General features: G+C 45.9%; 1 protein-coding gene across 1 annotated transcript in view; it reads right to left on the reverse strand.

Annotated features, from left to right (window-relative positions):
- Positions 1–20,561, reverse strand: part of CNPY1 (canopy FGF signaling regulator 1) — a 55,123-nt gene extending 34,562 nt beyond the window's left edge. Inside the window, exons 1-3 of the mRNA XM_060247944.1 lie at positions 20,487–20,561; positions 19,844–19,957; positions 3,631–3,746 (exon numbers count right to left, since the gene is read on the reverse strand). Of these exons, the coding sequence (XP_060103927.1) occupies positions 3,631–3,746; positions 19,844–19,943 (216 nt within the window). The 5' untranslated portion in view covers positions 19,944–19,957; positions 20,487–20,561. The remainder of the gene's footprint in view (positions 1–3,630; positions 3,747–19,843; positions 19,958–20,486) is intronic.
- Positions 20,562–23,273: the final 2,712 nt, after the last annotated feature.

Consider the following 23,273-nt stretch of genomic DNA (forward strand, 5'->3'; position numbering starts at 1 on the left):
CCTAGGCAATCGCCCAGTTTGCCTAGTGGGTGAGCTGGCCCTGCATAACAGACACGCCTGTGAGGTAGGTGGGGCTGAGAGAGCTCTGAGAGAACTGCTCTATTTTTGATCTGTATTTAATTTTTGTTTTGTCCTTGTTTACTGTGATTTTTCACATGTCAGATTTGATGTATGCTAAATTGTTGACACTTTGTAATTATTTTATGTAATGGATAAATAAACTTGATTATTGTCAAAAAAAGAAGAAGAAGAAGAACTGCGACTGACCCAAAGTCACATCAGCAGGGGCATGTGGAGGAGTGGGGAATCAAACCCAGTTCTCCCAAATTAGAGTCCATCCACATAACCACTTGACAAGACTGGAAGGTGGACTGTATGGCATTGTACTCCATTGAAGTCCCTTTCCTCACAAACCCAGCCCTCCTCAGGCTCCACCTCCCCCAAACCTCCAGGTATTTCCCAACCAGGAGCTGGCAATCCTCTCTCTCTTCCAGGGATGTGGCAGGAAGGCCTCAGGAGAACCCTCACCCCAGGGCTGAATCCCAAGAAGCTGACAGTCCCGAATGTCACTTTGGGCAATCTGCTTAGATGTGGGGTGGGGAGAGCAGGTGAGACTGTGCAACCAAAGCGCAGAACTTCCCATTTTAGAGCACTGCTGCCTGCCCCTTTTGGCTGACGCACCTTTCAGCTTCACTGTCACCGTGACGGACTGATCTGTCTCCGTGATGAGATTCCCCCTGACAGTACCTTGCCCCCAGGAGCCATCACATCCCCATTACAGCATGTTTTAAGAAGGAACTGCACAGATACCTGTCAGGAACGCCTTAGATCTACACTTTGGGCATATATATAAAATGTATGAACTCCTCAGTTTCGAGCATGGTCCTTCTTTTAACCCTTTCCAGTCCACCAGCTTCCTTCCTATCCAATACAGAGACTGCAATTGCAGCAAGGCAGCTTTAGGGGGAGGTGGTTGGAGGAAGAAGAAATTGGATTGATATCCTGCCCTTCACTCCAAATCTCAGAGTGGTTTACAATCTCCTTTACCTTCCTTCCGCACAGCAGACACCCTGTGAGGTAGGTGAAGCTAAGAGAGTTCTCACAGAAGCTGTCTTTTCAAGGACAAACTATGACTGACGCAAGGCCATTCCAGCAGCTGCAAGTGGAGGAGTGGGGAATCAAACCCGGTTCTCCCAGATAAGAGTCTGTGCACTTAACCGCTACACCAAACTAATGGTGAGGTGCCTTCCTGCATCCTTGGGGAAAAAAACCCTAGTAATGCATATGATTAAATACACTTATTAGGGCTTTTGTGGGTTCCCCAGTATATCAATTGCTTTCACTGCTAGAAATCAATTCCTTTTGTTTGCATTTTGAGTAAATACAGTAATATTGTTAATTGGGTTTGCCTGTGTCCTTTACAAAGTTTATATATCTGGTACTGGCATTGTATGTTATGGCGCGCATGGCTCGGCCTGACAAAGTGACATTGACGTTATGAACACACTTCTTTTTCTCTTCCCTTATGTAGTCAGGTATTATGTAGCATAACTAAGTATTACATCTATCATATCACCACTTTGAACTCTAGCAAAATGCCATACCTACCAGCTTGCAAGAAGACTGAGCTGACTATCCACATACAGCATCTCATTCCAAAGCACGACAGAGCTCCTAGCCTAAAAGTGATGCTTAGCAACTGGATTCAAGTTTACTTTTAACAGGATAGAACAACAACTTAAAGACCCTTCCCACTGAGTCAGCCGCACATGCAGTCTTATTCCAACATGGCTTCTCTTATGTTCTTATGTCAGATCTAGCTCTCATAACAAATGAATTTGACACCTCTGTGATAAAGTTTCTAGAATATTGGGCAATATCCCAACATCCCATCTGGGGTTTCACCTGGACATGATGTGGGCACATATCCTGACGCCATTTCAGCCCCTTGCCTTGCCTCTGAAGCTCCCAAGGATGGCAGGATGCAGCCTGGTATCCCTAACAGCCCCTCGAGGTTTGTCTAGTGGCTTTGAGGTATATCAGGAAGAGCCTCATTTGCAGCACCATCACCCAAGAGCTTGCTGCAGCTGGAGACTGCAAGGACTGAACTTGGGTTGCCAGATCCAGACTGGGAAACTCCTGAAGATTTGGGATGGAGCCTGGGGAGGACAGGGACCTCAGTGGGGCACAGTGCCATACAGTCCACCCTCCGGTGATCATTTTCTCCGGGGGAACTGATCTCTGCAGTCTGGAAATGAGCTGTAATGTCAAGAAATCTCCAGGTCCCACCTGGAGGTTGGCATCCCTAGATTGAACCGGGGACTTTCTGCATGGAAATCGTGTGTTTTATCACTGAGCTATGCTTGGGGAGTGGGGGAGGAGCTCCCATATAAGCCAGGCAGCAAGTTCACTGCAAGTTCCAGACCAGCTTTTCACAAGAGTAGAATGACTTGAATGCTATCAACATGAGCAGAATACACTATACTGATTGCACAGTAGTAGAGTTGTCAATCCCCAGGTGAGGGCAGGGGACCCCCCGGTTGGAAGGCCTTCTTCTGCTTCAGGGTCATCAGAAAGCGGGGGGGAGGGAGGGAAATGTCTGCTAGGTGCTTCATTATTCCCTATGGAGACTGATTCCCATAGGGTATAATGAATTGATCCGTGGGTATCTTGGGCTCTGGGGGGCTGTTTTTTGAGGTAGAGGCACCATGTTTGCAGCATAACATCTGATGCCTCTCCTCAAAAGACCCTCCAAGTTTCAAAAAGATTGGACCAGGGGGTCCAATTCTATGAGCCTCAAAAGAAGGTGCCCCTATCCTTCACTATTTCCAATGGAGGGAAGGCATTTAAAAGGTATGCAGTCCCTTTAAATATGATGGCCTGAACTCCCTTTAGAGTTCAGTTATGCTTGTCACAGCCTTGTTCTTGCCTCCACCCCCAACGTCTCCTGGCTCCACCCCCAAAGTCCCCAGATATTTCTTGAGTTGGACCTGGCAACCCTACACAGTAGCATGATTGGGATGTGTAAGTGGATGACTCCCACGTATGAACATATGAAGCTGCCTTGTACTGAATCAGACCTTTGGTCCATCAAAGTCAGTATTGTCTTCTCAGACTGGCAGCGGCTCTCCAGGGTCTCAAGCTGAGGTTTTTCACACCTATTTGCCTGGACCCTTTTTTGGAGATGCCAGGGATTGAACCTGGGACCTTCTGCTTCCCAAGCAGATGCTCTACCACTGAGCCACATGTGGGGAAAGTTGCCCCAAAGTAACCTGGGAACTGGTTCCCCAAAAGTGAAAGTTCTTCTCACCCTCGATTTCCCTGTCTGCTTCTGAACATCTTGCATAGCTGTGATTTACTTTGGTTCAACACTGTATTGTGATAGAAGATGACTTCATTGTCAACATTTAAATCTCCCCCTCCCCAAAAAGTAAAGGAAAGGGAGAAAAAAAATACCTCAATTTCAAGCTCACAGATTACTTTGGGTCCCAGAGGAAAGAGAAGCAATTTAGTGGTGTCTGGCCTTCCCCAGGAAAAGGTTAGGAGATTAAGAGACCAACCGCTGTTTGGATAAGTGGTTGGTAATTGCACATGCCAGCAATTACGGCTTGCCGTGTTTCTCCCTCTTACCTTTTTCTTCCCTCGTGTGCCGTCAGGGTTTAGTCGAAATGTCCCCGAATTCACAGTCCTCTTTGGGCCTATTTTCTTAATATCGTACATCAGCTCATCCGCAAGGGCCCTGCAAGCTACAGAGAACAAAACACAAAAATAGAAAAGGGTGCATCATCGCCGCTGCTGAAATCACACCAGAAAACACAGGACATGCATTTTGCAGAGGGCCAGTTAGGTCCCAGTCAAATGGCAGGTAGGGTTGCCAGGTCTGAGTTCAGACATATCAGGGGACTTTGAAGATGGAGCCAAGAGCAAGGATGTGACAAGCACAATTGAATGCCAAGGGGAGTTCTGGCCATAACGTTCAGGGCTTTTTTTGTAGCAGGAACTCCTTTGCATATTAGGCCTTACATATTAGGGCTTACAGTAGGCCTTGGTAATAAGAGTCCTATAAGCACGCAGTCACAGAACCTTTATTGGCATAACGAGTCCTGCAAGCTCTTGGAGGATTGGCTACATCAGGGGTGTGTGGCCTAATATGCAAAGGAGTTCCTGCTACATAAAAAGCTCTGATCACATTTAAAGGGACCACATGCCTTTTAAATGCCTTCCCTCCATTTGGAAATAATGAAGGATAAAGGCATCTTCTTTTTGGGCTCATAGAACTGGATCCCTTGGTCCAATCTTTTTGAAACTTGGGGGATATTTTGAGGAGAAGTATCAGATGCTATGCTAAAAACTTGGTCCTCTTCCTCAAAAAACAGGTCCCCCTGAGCCCCCAATACTCACCGATTGATTCTCCATTGTACCCTGTGGGAACCAGTCTCCATAGGGTGTAATGGAGTGTAATGTACCCAATAGACATTTTCCTCCCCCTCCTCGCTTTCTGATGGCCCTAAAGCAGGAGGAGAGCCTCCAAACCAGGGGATCTTCTGCCCCCACCTGGGGATTGGCAACCTTAGCAGGTTCTTATGCTTTGAGTTTTGCTTCATAGCAACAGGGAGAGGGGGAAGGCCTTCCAGGCACTCTCATAGCCCACGGAAGAAGGGGCAGCCATCTGGACTACAGAGGCCACTCTGATCCCAGCACTAGAGCTGGAAGGGCCTTTCTAAGGGCCTGTCTAGCCCAACCCTCAGTGCAAGAGATCCAAAGTGAGAGTATCCTTAACAGACGCCAGGCCAACCTCTGCTTGAAGGCCTTCAGAAAAGAAGAACCTGTTGGGAGGAACGGACTGTGCAATGTCGCTTAATGCTAGCACAGACTTTGGCATGTCAGGGGAGGGCCGGAGAGAGCTGGCCTGATGTGGGTCGATAGGGTGCTCTCTGACCTTTCCTTGGTTCAGTCCTGCTGCTGTCCTATCCCCGTCCACAATGTGAAATGAACGGATGAAATGAATTCATTTACAGATAAAGTGTTAAAGGAAAAAAGAATTGCAGATTTATACCCTGCCCTTCTCTCTGAATCAGAGACTCAGAGTGGCATACAATCTCCTATATCTTCTCCCCCCACAACAGACACCTGTGAGGTGGGTGGGGCTAAGAGGGCTCTCACAGCAGCTGCCCTTTCAAGGACAACTCCTGCCAGAGCTATGGCTGACCTAAGGGCATTCCAGCAGCTGCAAGTGGAGGAGTGGGGAATCAAACCCGGTTCTCACAGATAAAAGTCCACACACTTAACTGCTACACCAAACTGGCTCTGGCTGTCTAGATGTCTAGCTTACACCCAGGGCTTTTTTTGTAGCAGGAACTCCTTTGCATATTAGGCCACACACCCCTGATGTAGCCAATCCTCCAAGAGCTTACCGTAGGCCCTGTAAACGCTTGGAAGACTGGCGACATCAAAGCCTATTATGCAAAAGAGTTCCTGCTACAAAAAAAGAAACCCTGGGTGTAAGCTAGACATCTTTCCCCTAACACTTTATCTGTCAATCAAAAGCACCCTGGGGAAGCTGTGAGTCTGAGGAGCGAGTGTAATGGGGCGGGGCACTTCATCCTTTCCCTTCCCATCGCTTGGAAGAAGAACCATCGCTCAGTGGCATCCTTTGCTGTCAACGTTCTGCAGCTCAGTCCCTGACACCTCCAGTCAAAAAGGATCTCAGGTAGGAGTTGATGCACAAGAGATTCTTTTTTTGTAACTGAGATCTAGGAGAGCTGCTGCCATGTTCATTGGCCTCCTACTGAGATCCTTTTCTAGTGGCATGGAGAAAAATACAGCAACTTGCGTGTCTCTCCCCCCCCCCCCCTTCCCAGTGGGGAGCAGAACAGCTGGGGGAGGCATGATTCTAAGCAGAGATGTAACAGGCAGGAAAGAGGTTAAGCAGGCTCTCCAGTCTTCTGTTGGCCCACTGGTGGTTTTATTTTATAAAGCAAAGCAACGTTGAAGGAAAGGAAATGTAGCTGCATAATATGGCCCCAGAAAGAAAGGAACAACATAAAAACTCATTGCTTAGGGATAAGGCCACAAGCTTCTTCCAGCCTCACAGTCCCTTTATAGGGAGCTGGGCCCTGTGGGATCTGCTCCAATTCCTCAGGGCCTGTACAACAGAGCTCTTTCACCAGGCTTTAAGCTGTGGGCATCACTTGTTACTGACCTCCCCCCTTCATTCCATACCAGCGCTATAAGATCTGCTGGGCCTGGACAATAGGCCATGTCTGGGAGGCAGAACCTGCCATTTTAGTCTCTGTGGTCATTCTGCAGTTTTAGATTTTATATATTTTAAATTGGTCTCTTATTGTTTTTTCCTCTTGAGTGTTTTTATGATGTAGCCCACCCTGAGCCTGTTCTACAGGAAGGGTGGGCTAAAAATCAAATAAAATAAATAGGGTTGCCAGTTCTGGCTTGGGAAATACCTGGAAATTTGGGGGGTGGATCCTGAGAAGGGTGGGGTTTGGGGAGGGGAGGGGCTTCAGCGGGGTAGAATGTCATACAGTCTACTTTCCCAATAGGGTTGCCAAGTCCAATTTAAGAAATATCTGGGGACTTTGGGGGTGGGGCCAGGAGACATTAGGGGTGGAGCCAAGATCAAGGCTGTGACAAGTATAATTGAACTCCAAAGGGAGTTCTGGCCATCACATTTAAAGGGACGGCACAACTTTTCAATGCCTTCCTTCCGTAGGAAATAATGGATATAGGCACCTTCTTTTGGAGCTCATAGAATAGGATCCCCTGGCCCAATCTTTTTGAAACTTCGGGGGTATTTTGGGGAGAGGCACTAGATGCTATACTGAAAATTTGGTGCCTCTACCTCAAAAAACAGCCCCCCAGTGCCCCAGATACCCGCGGAGCAATTCTCCATGATTTTCTATGGGAATAAATCTCCACAGGGAATAAGAGTTCCCAGCAGACATTTCCCTCCCCTCCCCCCGCTTTCTGACGACCCTGAAGCGGGGGGAGGGTCTCCAAACTGGGGGATCCCCTGCCCCCACCTGGGGATTGGCAACCCTATTTCTCAAGCAGCTAGTTTCTCCAGGTGTTACCTAGAGAGCAACTGTAACCCCAGGAGATCTCCAGTCACCACCTGCGGGTTGGCAAACCTGCCTGGTTATTTTCATGCTAACAGGTCAGAGTTGCCAATCCTGGGTTGGGAAATTCCTGGAGATTTGAGGGTGGAATCTAGGGAGGGACCTGAGTGGGGCGTGAAGATACAGGCTTCACCCTCCAAACGAACTATTTTCTCCGGAGGAACTGAGCTTTGTGGTCAGGAGGCCAATTTTAATTCTGGAAAATCTCCAGGCTCCATCTGGAGGTTAGCAGCTCTCTATAACAGGACAGTGTGAGCCCAAGCACACTAGCTTGCACCAGGCCTGAATGTGGCAATTGCAGCTGGGTCTGTCCACCTCTGGCCAAAAGAAGGAAGAAGCCTCAGTCATCCAGTCAATGATAGGCTGGAGCAAGTCAGGTGATATTCCCTGACAGCCAATAAAAGGTGGCCATAAAAAAAAACCTGTGCTGCTGAGCCTTTTAAGTATAGTCAGGTCTTCAGAACTAGCTAATAAATGCTTACTTTTCTGTAATGCTTACTTTTACTGCAAAAGGCTCCCCCCACCATTTATGCATAACTAGCTGGTGTCAAAAGCACAGGGCTGGACCAGGGCAGACTTCTCTGCAGCATCAAATCAATCAAGCTTGTTCAGTCATCTGAGGAGAAGCATCTGAGAAAGGTAACGACTGACCCAAGATCATACCGGCAGGTGCAGGTAGAGAAGTGGGGAATGAAACCCAATTCTCCAAATCAGAATAACACTGCTCTTAACCACTACATCAAACTGGCTCTCAGACCCTGGAAATACAGGATTTAGCCAGGTGGATCCTCTTGACAGCTCATATAAGTCACTCCACTTTCAAGTTAGGCATTTGGAGTCCAAATATATTCAACTTAGCAGGGCTACCTGGATGAGAAGAATGGCGAGATCATGGAGGACTGGGTTGTCCTCTTCTGGAGCAAAGGAAAGGACTGTGTGTGCTGCCTAGTTAGAGATCTGGCATCTTTCAAAGGGGAATACCATCTGTTCCAATGCAAATACCTTTTCCTCCCCTCACAGGAAAAAAACCCAAACAATTTCCCAATAAAGTGTCAAAAGATAACCAAGTCCGTTCCAACTAAGCTCATCTGTTTTATTGCCTGGGGGGAGCCTCTAGCTGATCAAGTATTGGCATAGAAGAGCTACTGTTTAGTGGACTGATCACATTTTGCTATGGCTTAGAGCTGCGATTGGCTGTGCAGTTCTCATAGCACCGCAAAACTATGGGGGATGGGGGGTGAAATCGAGCACAGATCTAAGAGGTTGATGAGCAGCACCCTCAACTCCACCTGAAAGGCAGAGCAGATTGATCTCTGAATTTATGTTCCATCTACCTGAGTTTAATTTACCGTCTAACTCTTGTCATGCATTTTTAAAGAGCGGGTTGAAAACTCTTTGTTTGCACAAACCCACAAAAACCTAAATAATTAAGTGCTCGTTGGCATGTGAATCCAGGGGGGGGGGGGGTTGAGCAGGAACACAGTTCCACCTGGCTTGGTGACAGGGGGTGTGGATTAATATGCAAATAAATTCCTACTGGGCTTTTTCTACACAAAAGCCCTGTGCAAAACAATGGTGGGTGGGTGGCCTAATATGCAAATGAGTTCCTGCTGGGCTTCTACTACAGAAAAGCCCTGTGTGAATCTGTTGCAAAACCAGTTTCACTTAGAAGATGATGATGATGATTTTGGATTTATATCCCGCCCTATACTCTGAATCTCAGAGTCCCAGAGCGGTCACAATCTTTACCTTCCCCCCCGCCCTGCACAACAAACACCCTGTGAGGTGGGTGGGCTGAGGAGCTTTTACAGTAGCTGCCTTTTCAAGGACAACTCCTGCGAGAGCTAGGGCTGACCCAAGGCCCTCTCAGCAGCTGCAAGTGGAGGAGTGGGGGATCAATCCCGGCTCTCCTAGATAAGAGTCCATGCACTTAACCACTACACCAAACTGGCTCTCCACTACACCATACTTACCATTATAGTTTCCCCAAAAGGCTCTTGGAAGTCATAGTTTTGAGTGCATGATGAAAATAGTTTGTTATTTATAAGGTCAAAGGTCATTTCCTGATAACCCTCTGAAAACTACAGACAGAAGTTTATAAATGTATCATGCTCCAAAAATTGCCATAAGATATAAAGTTGGGGGTTATGTATAAATTCTGACCTGGATGGTCCAGGTTAGCCTGATTTTGTCAGAACTTGAAAGCTAAGCAGGGTCAGCCCTGGTTAGTCCATAGATGGGAGACCACCAGAGAAGTCAAGAGTTGCTATGCAGAGGCAGGCAATAATGGGGTTGTCAGGTCAGTGTTGCAAAATACCTGGAGACTTTGGGGTGGATCCAGGAGAGGGAGGGGTTTGGGGAGGGGAGGGGCCTCAGCATGGTAGAATGCCATAGAGTCCACCCTTCAAAGCAGCCATTTTCTCCAGGGGAACTGATCTCTGCCAGCTGGAGATCAGTTGTAAAAGTGGGAGATCTCCAGACCCTACCTGGAGGCTGGTGACAACCCTAGAAATGGTAAGCCACCGCTGCTTATCTCTTGCTTTGAAAGAGAAAACAGGGTCATTATAAGCTGGCTGTAGCTCAATGGCCCTTTGCATACAGATGCTGGACATACTCCCCTTTTCATTATGGCTACCTAAAGCCCACTGAAACAGATTCAGCAGATTTTATTTATAGTTGACTTTGAAATGCTGCTGAATTAATCTGAGTTCTAAATTGCAGTGAGAGAATACGCGTTCTTTGATGAACTGGGTTTACTGTTACAGTTTTGCATGCCATTTGGCAACTAAATGCAATTTCCTGAGTGTTGTGTGAATCCAGCCAGCTATTGCTTCAGTATTGCATGGACATTAGTAAGGCACTGTTGCCTTTGGACACCCTTTCCTGTTCCACCTTGGAAAAAGCCTTTCTGCAGAACAGCTGAACCTGTTTGGGAGGAATACAAGAGTGGAAGCATCAGTGACCACTGCTGCTCAGCATGTAGTTAGGTCCGGCTACTGGGTCAAAGAGAGGCCAGAACCAACAGCAAAGGGGACTACGTCTCTGTAAAAAAAAAACAAAAAAACCACTGGATCAGTTCATTGAGCACAGGATTCTTCTTTTTGCCAGTCTGGTCTGAACGTTTGTTCCCGTCCGGCTTTAAAATTAATTAAGGCAGGAGCAGGCGGTCTAGAAGGTCTGATGAAGCTGTGAAATTTGTCATTGAAATCCTCTTTCAGCCTTTGCCAAGGAGTTGCGTGGAAACTGGGAATGCTTCAGAAAGGTTGAGAGGAGGCCAAAGAGCCAGTAATTGAATAATCTGGCCCAGAGAGGAGACTGAAGGGGAGACAAGAACAGCCTTTGCATCCTGACAAGTTAGCACTGGCTGAGGCCTGGAAAGAAATACTCAGATCACACAGGGAGATTCCTCAGAACAGAACCAGCAGGTCTCTCAGATGTCATCCAGAATGGAACAGAATTACCCAGATGTCTGACTTACTGCTGGGACCAAATACTTACCCTCACACATTTCTCCATGAGCCTGCCATCCCTTTGATAAACAAAGCCCTTGTCTGGGGGTTGCCGGAGCAAAAAGTTGCAGCAAAGAATCTAACCTAAACTAAAACCAGACACTCATGGTACCTCATACTAGCTAGACATACCTGTGTAGCCATCCATTTTCCATTTGAGGCCAAAAACCATTTGGGGGGAATTTCTAGCGGGGAAATGGGTCAAGGGTTAGATAGCCCCTTCCCCTGTTCGCCACACGATTTAAATTGCATTTCTAATTGCTGTATTTGGTTTTAAAAAGCATGTCAGTCTAAAAGAGTGTAGGATGTCACATAGTTCTGCCATTGAACGTATTTGAAATGGTCCAGGATAATGTCAACAATAGTGGCCATGTATCCACTATGGAAGCTTTTTGGGCTCCACGATGAAAACATTGCGTCAGCAGACCGGTGTAGTGGTTAGAGTGTTTGACTAGCACCAAGGAGTCCCGAATTCAAATTCCTACTGAGCTCTGAAGCTCACTGCTTGACTCTGGACTGGTTATCTACTCTCTCCTTGTAACCTGCCTCACCAGGTTATTAGGAGGATAAAATGGAGGAAGGGAGAGCTGTGTACACCACACCCTTTTTAAAGTCATACACCTTACCTGAAAAAACAAATGCTATTATTTTAGTATTATCCCACTACATCTTGAAAATTTTCTGGGCCCCAGGACATTTTTGCTATGGGAAAAATTTCCCATCCGAACAGGTAATTCCAGAACAGTGCAAGACCAGCAGATTTCTTTGAGATCTATCTTTCCCCCCCCCTAATTTGCTATGAACCTGCACATTTCTCAGCAGCTTTCGACTAAATACAGATTGTTATATAGATGTTAGAAAGCTGAATCTTCTCTTTTGTATCTTTTTCATCAGCTCCCCCAGCAATGAGCATGTATTGTTGAACCATGGGTACCACCACCATGCAATCTGGGAATGAAAGTCCATTGCACAGTATTGCCCTCCTCCCGATATTTGAATGTCTTCAGACTCTATGGTATTGTACCCCCTGAGGTCCCTGTTCCATCCCCAAACTTTCATGAGCTTCCCAATTGGGAGCTGGCAGCCCTCCATCCCCCACCCTCTGCTGCTGGTGAGGGGGGACCTGGCAACCATAGCCCCCTTCCAGTTTGGCTGAGAGTACAGCTTTGACATGGAGGCTCTCTCTGAAGATGCAGCACAATGTCCCTTGAAACTGAGGCAAAGAATGTTCTCCTTGGCTAAGGCTTCAGAGAGAAAGCTCTGGGAGCCCCCACAAGTGGCACTCAGAAAGAGCGGGGGGCACTCAGAAAGAGCCCCCACAAGTGGCACTCAGAAAGAGCGGGGTGTCCTGAGTTCCACCTGGGGAGAAGCCTTTGGCAATGATTGGTTGCACCTGTGTTCCCTTCCTCTTCCCATGAGATCACTGTCACATACATACAAAGGGGCTGGGTGGTCCTATTCCAGGCTCATCATAATCCCATATTAGCCTAAAAATATGGTCATTTGCTCAGGTTTAAACCAGATGAGATACTAAAGGTGCATGAGAGCCAGTTTGGTGTAGTGGTTAAGTGTGCTGACTCTGGAAAGACTGGGAGAACTGGGTTTGATTCCCCCTACTTGCAGCTGCTGGAATGGCCTTGGGTCAGCCATAGCTATTGCAGAGTTGTCCTTGAAAGGGCAGCTTCTGAGAGAGCTCTCTCAGCTCCACCCACCTCACAGCGTGTCCGTTGTGGGGGAGGAAGGGAAGGGAGACTGTAAGTCACTCTGAGGCTCTGAGATTCAGAGTATAGGGTGGGGTATAAATCCAATATCATCTTCTTCATCCACACTATGCTAACTAATGCATTTTACATCTGGATTTTTACTGCGTAAGAATAGCAAAAATCCGGATGTAAAACGCATTAGTTAGAGTAGTGTGACTGCACCTTAAGAGATCCATGCTCCAATCTTTAATACTTGTAAAACAGTGGCATGGGTTGACATGGATTGGGGCCACAGTATGCTCCTGTCCAGTCCAGGTAGATTTCTTCTCGAAATTATTAAAAGCGAAGCAGAAGGGAAGAGGTTTTTTTCTTACTTTCCCCTTATCTCAGATCCTCAGGTAGAAACAATCTCTGGCTTCCAAAGCAAAAAAATAACAATAAGAGCATATAGAATGGATCCTTCTGTTTCCCACATAGCATACATCAGCCTGGGTATGAGAACATATGAACATATGAAGCTGCCTTATACTGAATCAGACCCTTGGTCCATCCAAGTCAGTATTGTCTTCTCAGACTGGCAGCGGCTCTCCAGGGTCTCAAGCTGAGGTTTTTCACACCTATTTGCCTGGACCCTTTTTTTGGAGATGCCAAGGATTGAATCTTCCCAAGCAGATGCTCTACCACTGAGCCACAGTCCCTCCCCTTGTAGAAGCTTGTAATGACTCCCCTCTACCTCAGGGCCAATGAATTCCAAGACTCATCTTGACCCTTGAACATCTGGGCAGCTGTTGGAAACACAGCATCCTTGCCAGATAATTCTGAAAACTAGGACCAATCTCTCCTGTTGTTCCCTTGTTGCCAGATTTAACTGCCTTGATTGTTACACAGACAACAATTTTTTGAAATCTGCAATTACCGTTTTACAGAACATTAAGTACCATTAGGGATTTCTGTTATACTGGGGTGCTTTTATTTTGTTTGCATAAAGCCCAGATGACATCTGTTTGTCTTGCAGATAAGAGTTGGTACCATCTGAAACCAATCCAGTCTTCTGCAAGAACAATCTTGGATCTGTAAATTCAATTGCAGCTTCATTACAGGGTAGCTGCTGCAGATCCAGCTGTTGCTGTTTTGGTTATGTATGAATTCTCTTTACTTTGGTCATTCCTCCATTTTCATTTGAAAGTAATAAGGATTCCTATAAGCCGGGCCTTTCTTGATTGGTAGTTGTATATTACGATGTGAATGTCATTTGGAGAGGCTTTTTGATTGATTTTTCTCTTAACTGTTCTATCCCTTATACTGGAAATATGACAGCAATCTTTTATTTGATAATCAACAAGGCAGCAGATCATATTGTAGCCAAGAAAGACTATTCAGGGATGGGGGGGGGGGGGTGGAAATGAAACAGTTGGCCAGATCAATTTCATATCTGGGTTCTACCAGTGTAGCAGGACTGTGACTATCATGGGGCCGATGGGTGAACTGCCTCCCCACCCCCCCAGAAGCACAATTTGGCCGCCGCATAAAAGCTACTAATTTTGACATGAGAACTCCCATTTAAATAATGGAAACTTGTTTTCAGATACAAATCTGATTTCTAAACTATTCCCCTTACTACAAGTGGAACCCACAAGGACTTGCAGGAGGCATCTCACTTGCCCCTCTCTCAGTCTTTCCCTTTCTTGAAAACTCCCATAGTCTTTCCCCTTTTCCTGCTTCCTTCTCTCCTTCTAGGGCTGCGAACCTTCAAGTGGGGCTGGAGATCTCCTGGAATCACAACAAACACATTGACTTTCATAGGGTGACTGCTGTTGAACAAGCGGCCAGGCCTAGTTTGGTCCTGCAACTCATGTGATTTTAAAGTCACCCAGAGGTTGCTTCCAGGCCTAGGGTTGCCATAAATAAAATGGAAATAATCCCAGCATTACAACTGAACTCCACACAACAGAGATTTGTCCTCATAGAGGAAATGGCTGCGTTGGAGGGTGAACTCTATGATGTTATTTTCAACTGAGGCCTCTCCCCTCCCCAAACTCTGCCCTCCTCAAATTTTACCCCAAAATCTCCAGGAATTTTCAACCTAGAGTGGGGTTACCAGGTTCCCTCGCTATCATGGTGGGGGGATTTGGGGGGCATTCTTTGGATGGGCAGGATGTCATGTGCAATGTTCCTGGCTCGATGCTGTTACCCAGTTGTGTGCAACCCTCTGGTTTTGGGCAAAACTCTGGTTTTTTGCCTTCAATACCATAGAGTTCGCTGAAAACCCAGAGCATCACTTTGCAATGTGTCCTTTGTGATGGTGTCCCCCAGAACTGACTTCATCATGTTGGGGGCATCATGCAGTGATGTCCCTGTTTAGGGGTCAGGTTTCCCCCAGCGGCCAGTTGGCCAGCAGCGCATCAAAGCCCCCCAAAATGAGGGCGCTCCCACTGGGACCCGGGGGCTAGTAATCCTAACCTAGAGCTGGTAACCCTAACCAGACCTGGAGTTCACCTTCAAAGACCAAAATAAAGGCCCCTCCCCTTCCCCTATCTTTTCCCTCACAGAAACTGAAGTGTGGAATGATGTGGTTGCCCAGCAACAGCTGCTGAGTGAATCTGTTGCTTAAAGCTACAGGTGATGTTTTGATCATTTTTTAAAGCTGTCTGGTGTTCTTGTTGTTTCAGATTTCACATTTTCCTGCAATCCTAGGCCCTTTTCAGGTTCGTAAAAAGATCTATCTTGCCCACTCACAACTCCAGTCACCGGATTTAAAGTAGCCAAAGATATCCTGGTTTCGCTGTTAGAATACAACATGACTGTAATCATGGCAAGTTTAAAGGGTACAATAGCAAACTTAAAATGGGAATGACCAGCTTCTGCAAATTTGGGAGACAGAATCCTGCCTGATCAATCTGTCTGGGGCCCAAATTGTACCAACCATGATGTTACAGTGGTTCCACTACACATTAGCTTGGAAGGGTCTGGGTCTATCTTGATGAGCTATAGTTGACTAGTAAGGAAAGTCTTGCACCAAACCTAGTAAGGAAAGTCTCACACCAAACCAGTGTTGCCGCCGCCGCAACCACCATCAGGGCTTTTTTTGAGCAGGAACACAGTTCTGGTTGGCTTGGTGTCAGAGGGTGTGGCTTAATATGCAAATGAGTTCCTGTTGGCCTTTTTCACAAAAAAAGCCATGACCACCACCACCACCTTGGTTCAGCTATGGCCTGGTTCCATAACATCCTAGTTCATCTCACACTAAACTAGGGTTGCCAGCCTCCAGGTGGGGTCTGGAGATCTCCTGCTTTTACAACTGATTTCCAACTGGCAGAGATCAGCTCCCCTGGAGAAAATGGCTGCTTTGAAGGGTGGACTCTATGGCATTCTACCATGCTGAGGCCCCTCCCCTCCCCAAACCCCTCCCTCTCCTGGATCCACCCCCAATGTCTCCAGGTATTTTCCAACACAGACCTGGCAACCCTACACTAAACAGAAGACATTTCAGCATCCGGGGGGAGGGGCTTTGAGAATGTCTCAGCTCCCTACCTTTCCTTTTGTATTAAAATAGATTAAAACTGGCTGATGTTTGTAAGGAAGATGTTCCCAAGCATCAAGACAAATCAGTAGTAGGCTGCAACACAGGTCAAGACAACTCAGCTAGCTACCAAAACATATGAAAGTCTCTATCATTAGCGTTTCCCTTCTGCTTGGAGAGTCCCTCCTTTGCTGGTGGTTCTGTAGCATTCAGTCCTATTTAATCATCATTTCTGAGCAGCTTCAGGAGAACCCATTAAAAAAGGAAACGTGGGCAGCTGAACCCTTTCAAAGAACTCAAACATTTGTTCAAATGTGTAAATGTTTGTAATTGAGTAAAGAAGAAATGAAATAATGACAAAAAAGAAACAGTTGGGCAGGGGGTCCTTTCTCAATCCATCCTCCTCCATATTTTCTTATCCTCTGCAAAAGGTTAAATGCCTGTGGCAGGTCTGTACACATGAACACATCAGAAGTGAAGTACATAATGCTGAAGTTATTCCACAATTGGGAGGTTTTTTTAAAAAAAAAATAGCAACACTTCACCCTCTCCATTTCAAAACAGTAAGAAAAGCCCACTTTTCTTAAACAGACCTTACTTTGCATAAAAGAAGCCTGATGCTACAGACACCCCGGCTCTTTAAATCAACGAGCATCTGTAAGTCGCATCATGAACCCCCCCCCCCTTCATTTCCTTCTGCTGCTTTTCAGCAAACGCACGGCAGTCTGTCTCTCAAAACTGCCGCGCTTGCATCACCCAAGCAGCGCTTTTTGTCAAGGGATCCTGGGACTGGAGTAGGGCTGAATCTGTCGGCCCGGCATTCATAAGGGAGGATTTATTTCAATATGTTGTTGAAACTACCTTGTGTCAGGTTTATCTGTCTCGGGGGAGATGTACATTTCTTATCACGCGCTGCGCCATCTGTTAAAAGACGCAGCCACTTGTCTCTCTGCGAGGAGACCACAGATGGAGAGTTTTCCCCCTTGTACACAGAAACTGTCAATAGATGACAAAGCCCGGTTTGTTTGCAGCCAGGTGGAATCACTAAGGAGGAAGAGAGGGCTACTTAGGTGCTCTTCCACAGGTTGACTCTGTGTGTGAGGGTTGATGAAAGAAACAAGGGCAGTCAACAAGGAAGGACTAGTGAAATAACCCCAAATCCACACAGGCACAATATTTAGGACTGTGCATTACTGAAGCATCTCATTATTCACCATACATATACATAAGAAGAAGAAGATATTGGGTTTATATCCCGCCCTCCACTCCGAAGAGTCTCAGAGCGGCTCACAATCTCCTTTACCTTCCTCCCCCACAACAGACACCCTGTGAGGTGGGTGGGGCTGGAGAGGGCTCTCACAGCAGCTGCCCTTTCAAGGACAACCTCTGCCAGAGCTATGGCTGACCCAAGGCCATTCCAGCAGGTGCAAGTGGAGGAGTGGGGAATCAAACCCGGTTCTTCTAGATAAGAGTCCGCACACTTAACCACTACACCAAACCGACCCACATTTTTAAACAAGGACGTTCAAAAACCTTGACTTAATTGTGCAAGCAAAGCCACTGGCTTTGATCTGCCAGCTTGGCATAAAGCTACTGTTTTATTTCCTCAGCCACTGGAAAGGCTGTTTTGTAATGGCCAGATCATATATCCATAACTACTGACCATGTGAAATAAGATCAGAGCAGGTCTATACAGTCATAATAGAACAGAACTGCATATTCAGACCAGTCCACAGTACAGAATTGTTACAGAGGCTGTACCTTTTCAGAGGCCATGGTGTACTTAAGAAAATAAGAAAAGGTCTGTTGGATCAGAGTGGTGGTCCATCTAGTCCAGCATCCTCTTTCACACAAGTGCCTTGGAAGTCCAACAAACAGGACATAGAGGCCAAGGTTGTCATCAGTTTTTATGACTGCTGCTGGTATTCAGAGGTTCCCTTTAGTCAGCATGGATAAAAACCATTGATGGATGTGGATCTCTCTTCCATCAATCTAATTATCTTGTAAAGCCATCTCTGCTTATGGCCAACACTCCATCTACTGGCTGTGAACTGCTCAATTTCATTACCCATTAACTAAGGAAGTGTTTGCATTTGTTTCTCCTGAATCTATTGCTCACCAGCTTAGCTCTGTGCCCCATCCTGAGTTCTAATATTATGGGACTGTGAGGGTGCCAAACTCCAAGTGGGGCCTGGAGAGTTCCCAGAACTGATCTCCACACTACAGAGGTCAGGTCCCTTGAAGAAAATGGCTGCTTTGGAGGGTGGACTCTATTGCACCATAGCAGGGGTGGCCAATGGTAGCTCTCCAGATGTTTTTTTGCCTACAACTCCGATCAGCCCCAGCCATTGGCCATGCTGGTAGGGGCTGATGGGAGTTGTAGGCAAAAAACATCTGGAGAGCTACCGTTGGCCACCCCTGCACTATAGGATTATACCCTGCTGAGGGTCCTCCCCCTCCCCCAAGCTTTGCCCCCAAATCAAGGAATTTCCCAATCCAGATTTGCCAACCCTATAGTGCAGAGAAAAAAATTATCTTGGCATACTACTTCCATGCATTATTTTGTAAGCCTCTATTGTGTCCCTCCTTTATCATCTCTTTCCCTCAAAGTTATCTCAACTAACTCCACTCTCTAGAGCCCACAAACTTCCTTTTTTATGGGCAAGAGCCTGTCTGTGGAGGAATGTGAGTGTAGGCAAAACCATTTTCCTGTGTTAAGGCTAGGGTTGCCAAGTCCAATTCAAGAAATATTTGAGGACTTTAGGGGTGGAGCCAGGAGCAAGATTGTGACAAGCATGATTGAACTCCAAGGGGAGTTTTGGCCATCATATTTAAAGGGACCGCACACCTTTAAAATGCCTTCCCTCCATTGAAAATAATGAAGGATAGGGGCACCTTCTGTTGGGGCTCATAGAATTGGACCCGCTGGTCCAATCCTTTTGAAATTTGGAGGGTGTTTTGGGGAGATGCTATCCTGCAATTATGCTGCTTCTACCTCAAAAAACAGCCCCCACAGAGCCCCCAGATACCCTCAGATCAATTCTCCATTATATCCTATGGGAATCAGTCTCCATAGGGAATAATGGTGTGCCCAGCAGACATCCCCCCCCCCCTGCTTTCTGATAACCCTGAAGTGGGGGGAGGGCCTCCAAACTGGGGGGATCCCCTACTCCCAACTGGGGATTGGCAACGCTAGTGAAGGCCCAGCTTCCACAGATAGTTAAGATTTACATTCCAACCAGGGACATACAAATATGGCATTTTACATTTGTTTTAGTTCTCATGCATAACTGTTGCAAACATTCCATATCACTCGTTTTCTTTGTTTGTGTTCCCTTTTGGTCCTTTCCTTTTACAGTAATTAGTGTTCTTATGCATGCCATTTTTACCATTTTATGCAATTTAATCATTGTGAATCATTTTATGCAATTTGTACACACACACAAAGGCATCAATTTTAACAACAATTTGACTGTCGGTGTTTGTTATTACAGTGGAGTGGGGTGGGGGGGAGATGGCCGCCATTTTGTCCTAGCCATAAAGAAACTCCAGTTTTTTAATTGATCCAGAGTAGCTACAAAATTTGTCAATCTCTCATTCTAAGTCATTTAGCCTAGTGTTCCCTTCCTATTGCATGGGATTTTAAAACTTCACACTTTGGGGGTGGGCATCTCTATTTTTATTTACGGAAACATTTATATCCACCCTTTCCTTGTGGTTCAAGGTAGCTCACAATTTTCAAGCTGCTCTCTCACTGGCAGCTTTTGCAATCCCTTTTCTCTTCGTCTAAATCGCCTTTTCGGCCCACTTTGATGGGTATCAGCCACGTGGAGTGGACAACCATGCCACTAAATTCCATCTTTTAATATGCAGAGCTGTCAGACTTGAGAGTGTGGAGATATTGGACGACCTGATTGCCTGACACCATTAAACTAAGCAAACGAGACACAGGGGGAAATGCCTCGGTAGACTACTTACCTCCACAGAACAACTCTGGGTCCCGCTGTCCTTTTGCAGTGTTGCCAAACAGACCTAACAGCAGCAGAGGCAGCAGCAGCTCCGACTGAAGCACAGCCATTCCCGTGTATTGGTCTGAGGAAACACACAAGGCAACAGTGAATGAATGTGCCTGTACTGCTATCCCACTGCTAGACCCAATCTTGGCAGCCACACAGGGTTAAACAATAGACCCTGCAATAAAAATCCCCAAGATTTGTCTACTTTTGCATCTGAATTATTGTAATGTTTTTATTCTTCAAATGGGAACCTTTCCTGTACCTCTCTGGTCCCAGGGTTTCTTTGCAAAAACAAACTATTCCCAACAGTGCTTTCTTTGTAGAAAAAGCCCAGCAGGAACTCATTTGCATATTAGGCCACACCCCTGACATCACCATTGTTTCACACATGGCTTTTTGTAGAAAAAGTCCAGCATGAACTTATTTGCATATTAGTCCACACCCCCTGACACCAAGTCAGCCGGAACTGCATTCCTGCACGTTCCTGCTCAAAACGAAGTCCTGATTCCCAACAAACTGCTATTACTGATACAGAGGAATTGCTCAAACATTAAAAAAAAGACCCACAAAGATCACAGTGTGACCGATCTATTATGTACACATACCTTATTAAAGATGTTGCAGAGAATGGCAGGTAAAAACCTGGCAACCACTGATTGCTTGTTGGAACAAAATCTCGCCTGATGAAAACATAAGAAATGAAATCCTGAGAACATAAGAACATAAGAGAAGCCATGTTGGATCAGGCCAACGGCCCATCAAGTCCAACACTCTGTGTCACACAGTGGCAAAAAATTTTATATACACACATACACTGTGGCTAATAGCCACTGATGGACCTGTGCTCCATATTTTTATCTAAAGTACTTAGATACATATTTTTATCTAAGTACTTGAATTTATGTGAACACTTTGGATGTTGATTTATAGGTAGTTTTATAATGCACTCCCTGTTTTGCATTGAATAAAAACTTGTATCTGTATAGTTATACTAGCTAAAGGTTATGTTTGCTGAGAACTATTAATTAATTTTTAAAAGGATTAAGGGAAGAGAGCACGTTCAGGTAAGATTAGTTTCCAGGATGGTCTCCCTCCAGTGTTTCCTATTCTATCCTGAGCTGTAGCTATACCACAATACTTCTGCTTTTTCTGCATCATTATAAGATGTACTTAGAAAAAGACAGATCTGTCCTACTGTGATTGCTTCCTTTTCCTTCTGAGTGATGCTTCTGTATTAATGCCCTGTTTCTGCTGCAGCAACAAGCTCCCTTCTTTAACAGTTTAAGGTCCCCAAACTGCACTTGTGACACTTCTGGTTGCTTCAAGAACATTCCAGATGTGCACATCTGACTGCATGAAGCTTGGAACCCTGTCCATCCAAGACTGGATTCTCCCTTCTTTAGAACATTTGTGTTGCTCTGTGCTTTTCAAAGAGCAAGGCAGACCACACTAAGGAGACCCAAGCAGTTATGGAGGAAGGTTCAGTGCCTAGGATTGCCGGGTCACAACCTGGAAATCATGTCTTTTGCAGCTCCATTGCAAGTGCAAGAGATTGCAACCACAGCCTCTCCCCCATTCCTCCTTTGGCTGGGCGAAAAGACATTGCAATGAGTTAGAAACGTGAGGTCACGGAATTGTTGAAAATACAGGCAGATGGATAGTATAAGCTCTTGTTGTCAACACCATTCCCCTAACTAAGTAAAGTTCAGGCTCTGGGAAAGGAATACATCTTCATCAGAGTTTTTTTCCTCCCATAAACTTCACTGTTGGAAGCAGCTCATCTTACCCCTTTCACAAACAAAGGAATAACACAAACCCATGAAGTCAATGAGGCATGAACCCACCTATGGAAAAGAAATGTTTTGCATGCTGGTCACAGCTAAAGTTCCCAAACAGGCCAGATTGCTTTCTCTGCAGCCAATGAGCAGATTTCCCCAACTTGTCAGCAGTAATTCATGTTAATAATCCTTAAGCACCTTCATTCAAACCGGTTTGGGATGGATCAGATCAGTTCAGAACCCATTTTTGGCTCTTAAAAAACCTGTTTTCTCCTCCTGATTTTACAACAACCTCATGAGAATGCATCAGGCAAGGACAACGCTGACCTTCCTTTCTGCTGCTTAGTAATACGCCTGAGGCTCGAACTAGAGTCTGATAGCCGACAGGCAGCTGCCACTGAAAACAGCAGCTTTGTGCTCTCACCTGTAACATCTAGCAATACAAAATAACTGGGCCACCAGGACAGAGAAGCAAATCCCCCCCCCCTCCACTTCTCTAGCTGTAGGTCATGGGGGTGGCAACTTGGCAGGGCAACTCCCTCCCATTAGGCATTTGTATCACTCCTGGGAAAGGTGGAAAAGCAAGAAAAGGGGTGGCTGTTTTGGTCAGCATGGGATGGATTGGTTCATATTTAGATACATACATAATAGTGAGATTCAAAGATACTAAGAGTCAATGGAGAAGACGATGGTGCTATGAAAAGCGGAAGGGAGCAAGAAAAGAGGAAGACCCAACAGGAGGTGGATGGACTCAGTCAAGGAAGGCATGGTCTTCAGGTTGCAAGACCTGAGCAAGGCTGTTAACGACAGGATGCTTTGGAGGTCGCTCCTTCATAGGTTGGAAACAACTTGATAGCGCACCGCATAATGTTTAATTTGGATTCAGGTTTGGTTTTATTTGGATTCAGGTTCAGAAGCTGCTTGGCATTTTTGGTCTCATCCAGGTCTAAACAGTCTCCGTGCACAGAGAGGAGATCAAACAAGAGATACTCTAGTTGCATTTTGGACTGCGAGTCAGTGAACTGAATCATGTACCTCATGAAAACATACATGGGGCTGATGTAGAACCCCAAATAAGAAAGATTTGTGGGTTCTGATCAACATTCCCTCTAAGCTGCAGAGTCTTGTAAGCAAAAATTCTACTTTGTGAGCCACTGGCATGAAAGTTGTGAGCTACTGCATAAATTATTGTGCTCTGGGGGTCATCCTTCCTGAGCTAAGACAAAAGTGTGTGAGCTGGAGGCTAAAAATCTGTGAGCTAGCTCACGTGAACTCAGCTTAGAGGGAACCCTGGTTTTGATCTAATTCTATGTTCTCGGTTAATTCTCATCTGAGGTTCCAAGTCAGTATATAATCCTGAAAGTTGCAGCTCCAAATTTTGTTTTGTTTTGTTTTATTTGGGGCAGGTCTTCAACTCTGTAAACCTGCAAGGACCACAGGATACAACCCTGACTTCAGCACTATGGCTTTGCATAGTCTCAATGGACAGCTCCCTTGATCTTCCTTATTTATGAGGAGGCCACAGCTGGTCTGATGCATTCTCTGCAACTACCTGCAGACCTGGTGGATTCTAATTGTAGATCTGCATATATCAAGTCCCACCCCTTTCCTCTC

The sequence above is a fragment of the Heteronotia binoei genome, chromosome 10 (genome assembly GCF_032191835.1).
Source record: "Heteronotia binoei isolate CCM8104 ecotype False Entrance Well chromosome 10, APGP_CSIRO_Hbin_v1, whole genome shotgun sequence".
Classification (NCBI taxonomy): domain Eukaryota; kingdom Metazoa; phylum Chordata; class Lepidosauria; order Squamata; family Gekkonidae; genus Heteronotia; species Heteronotia binoei.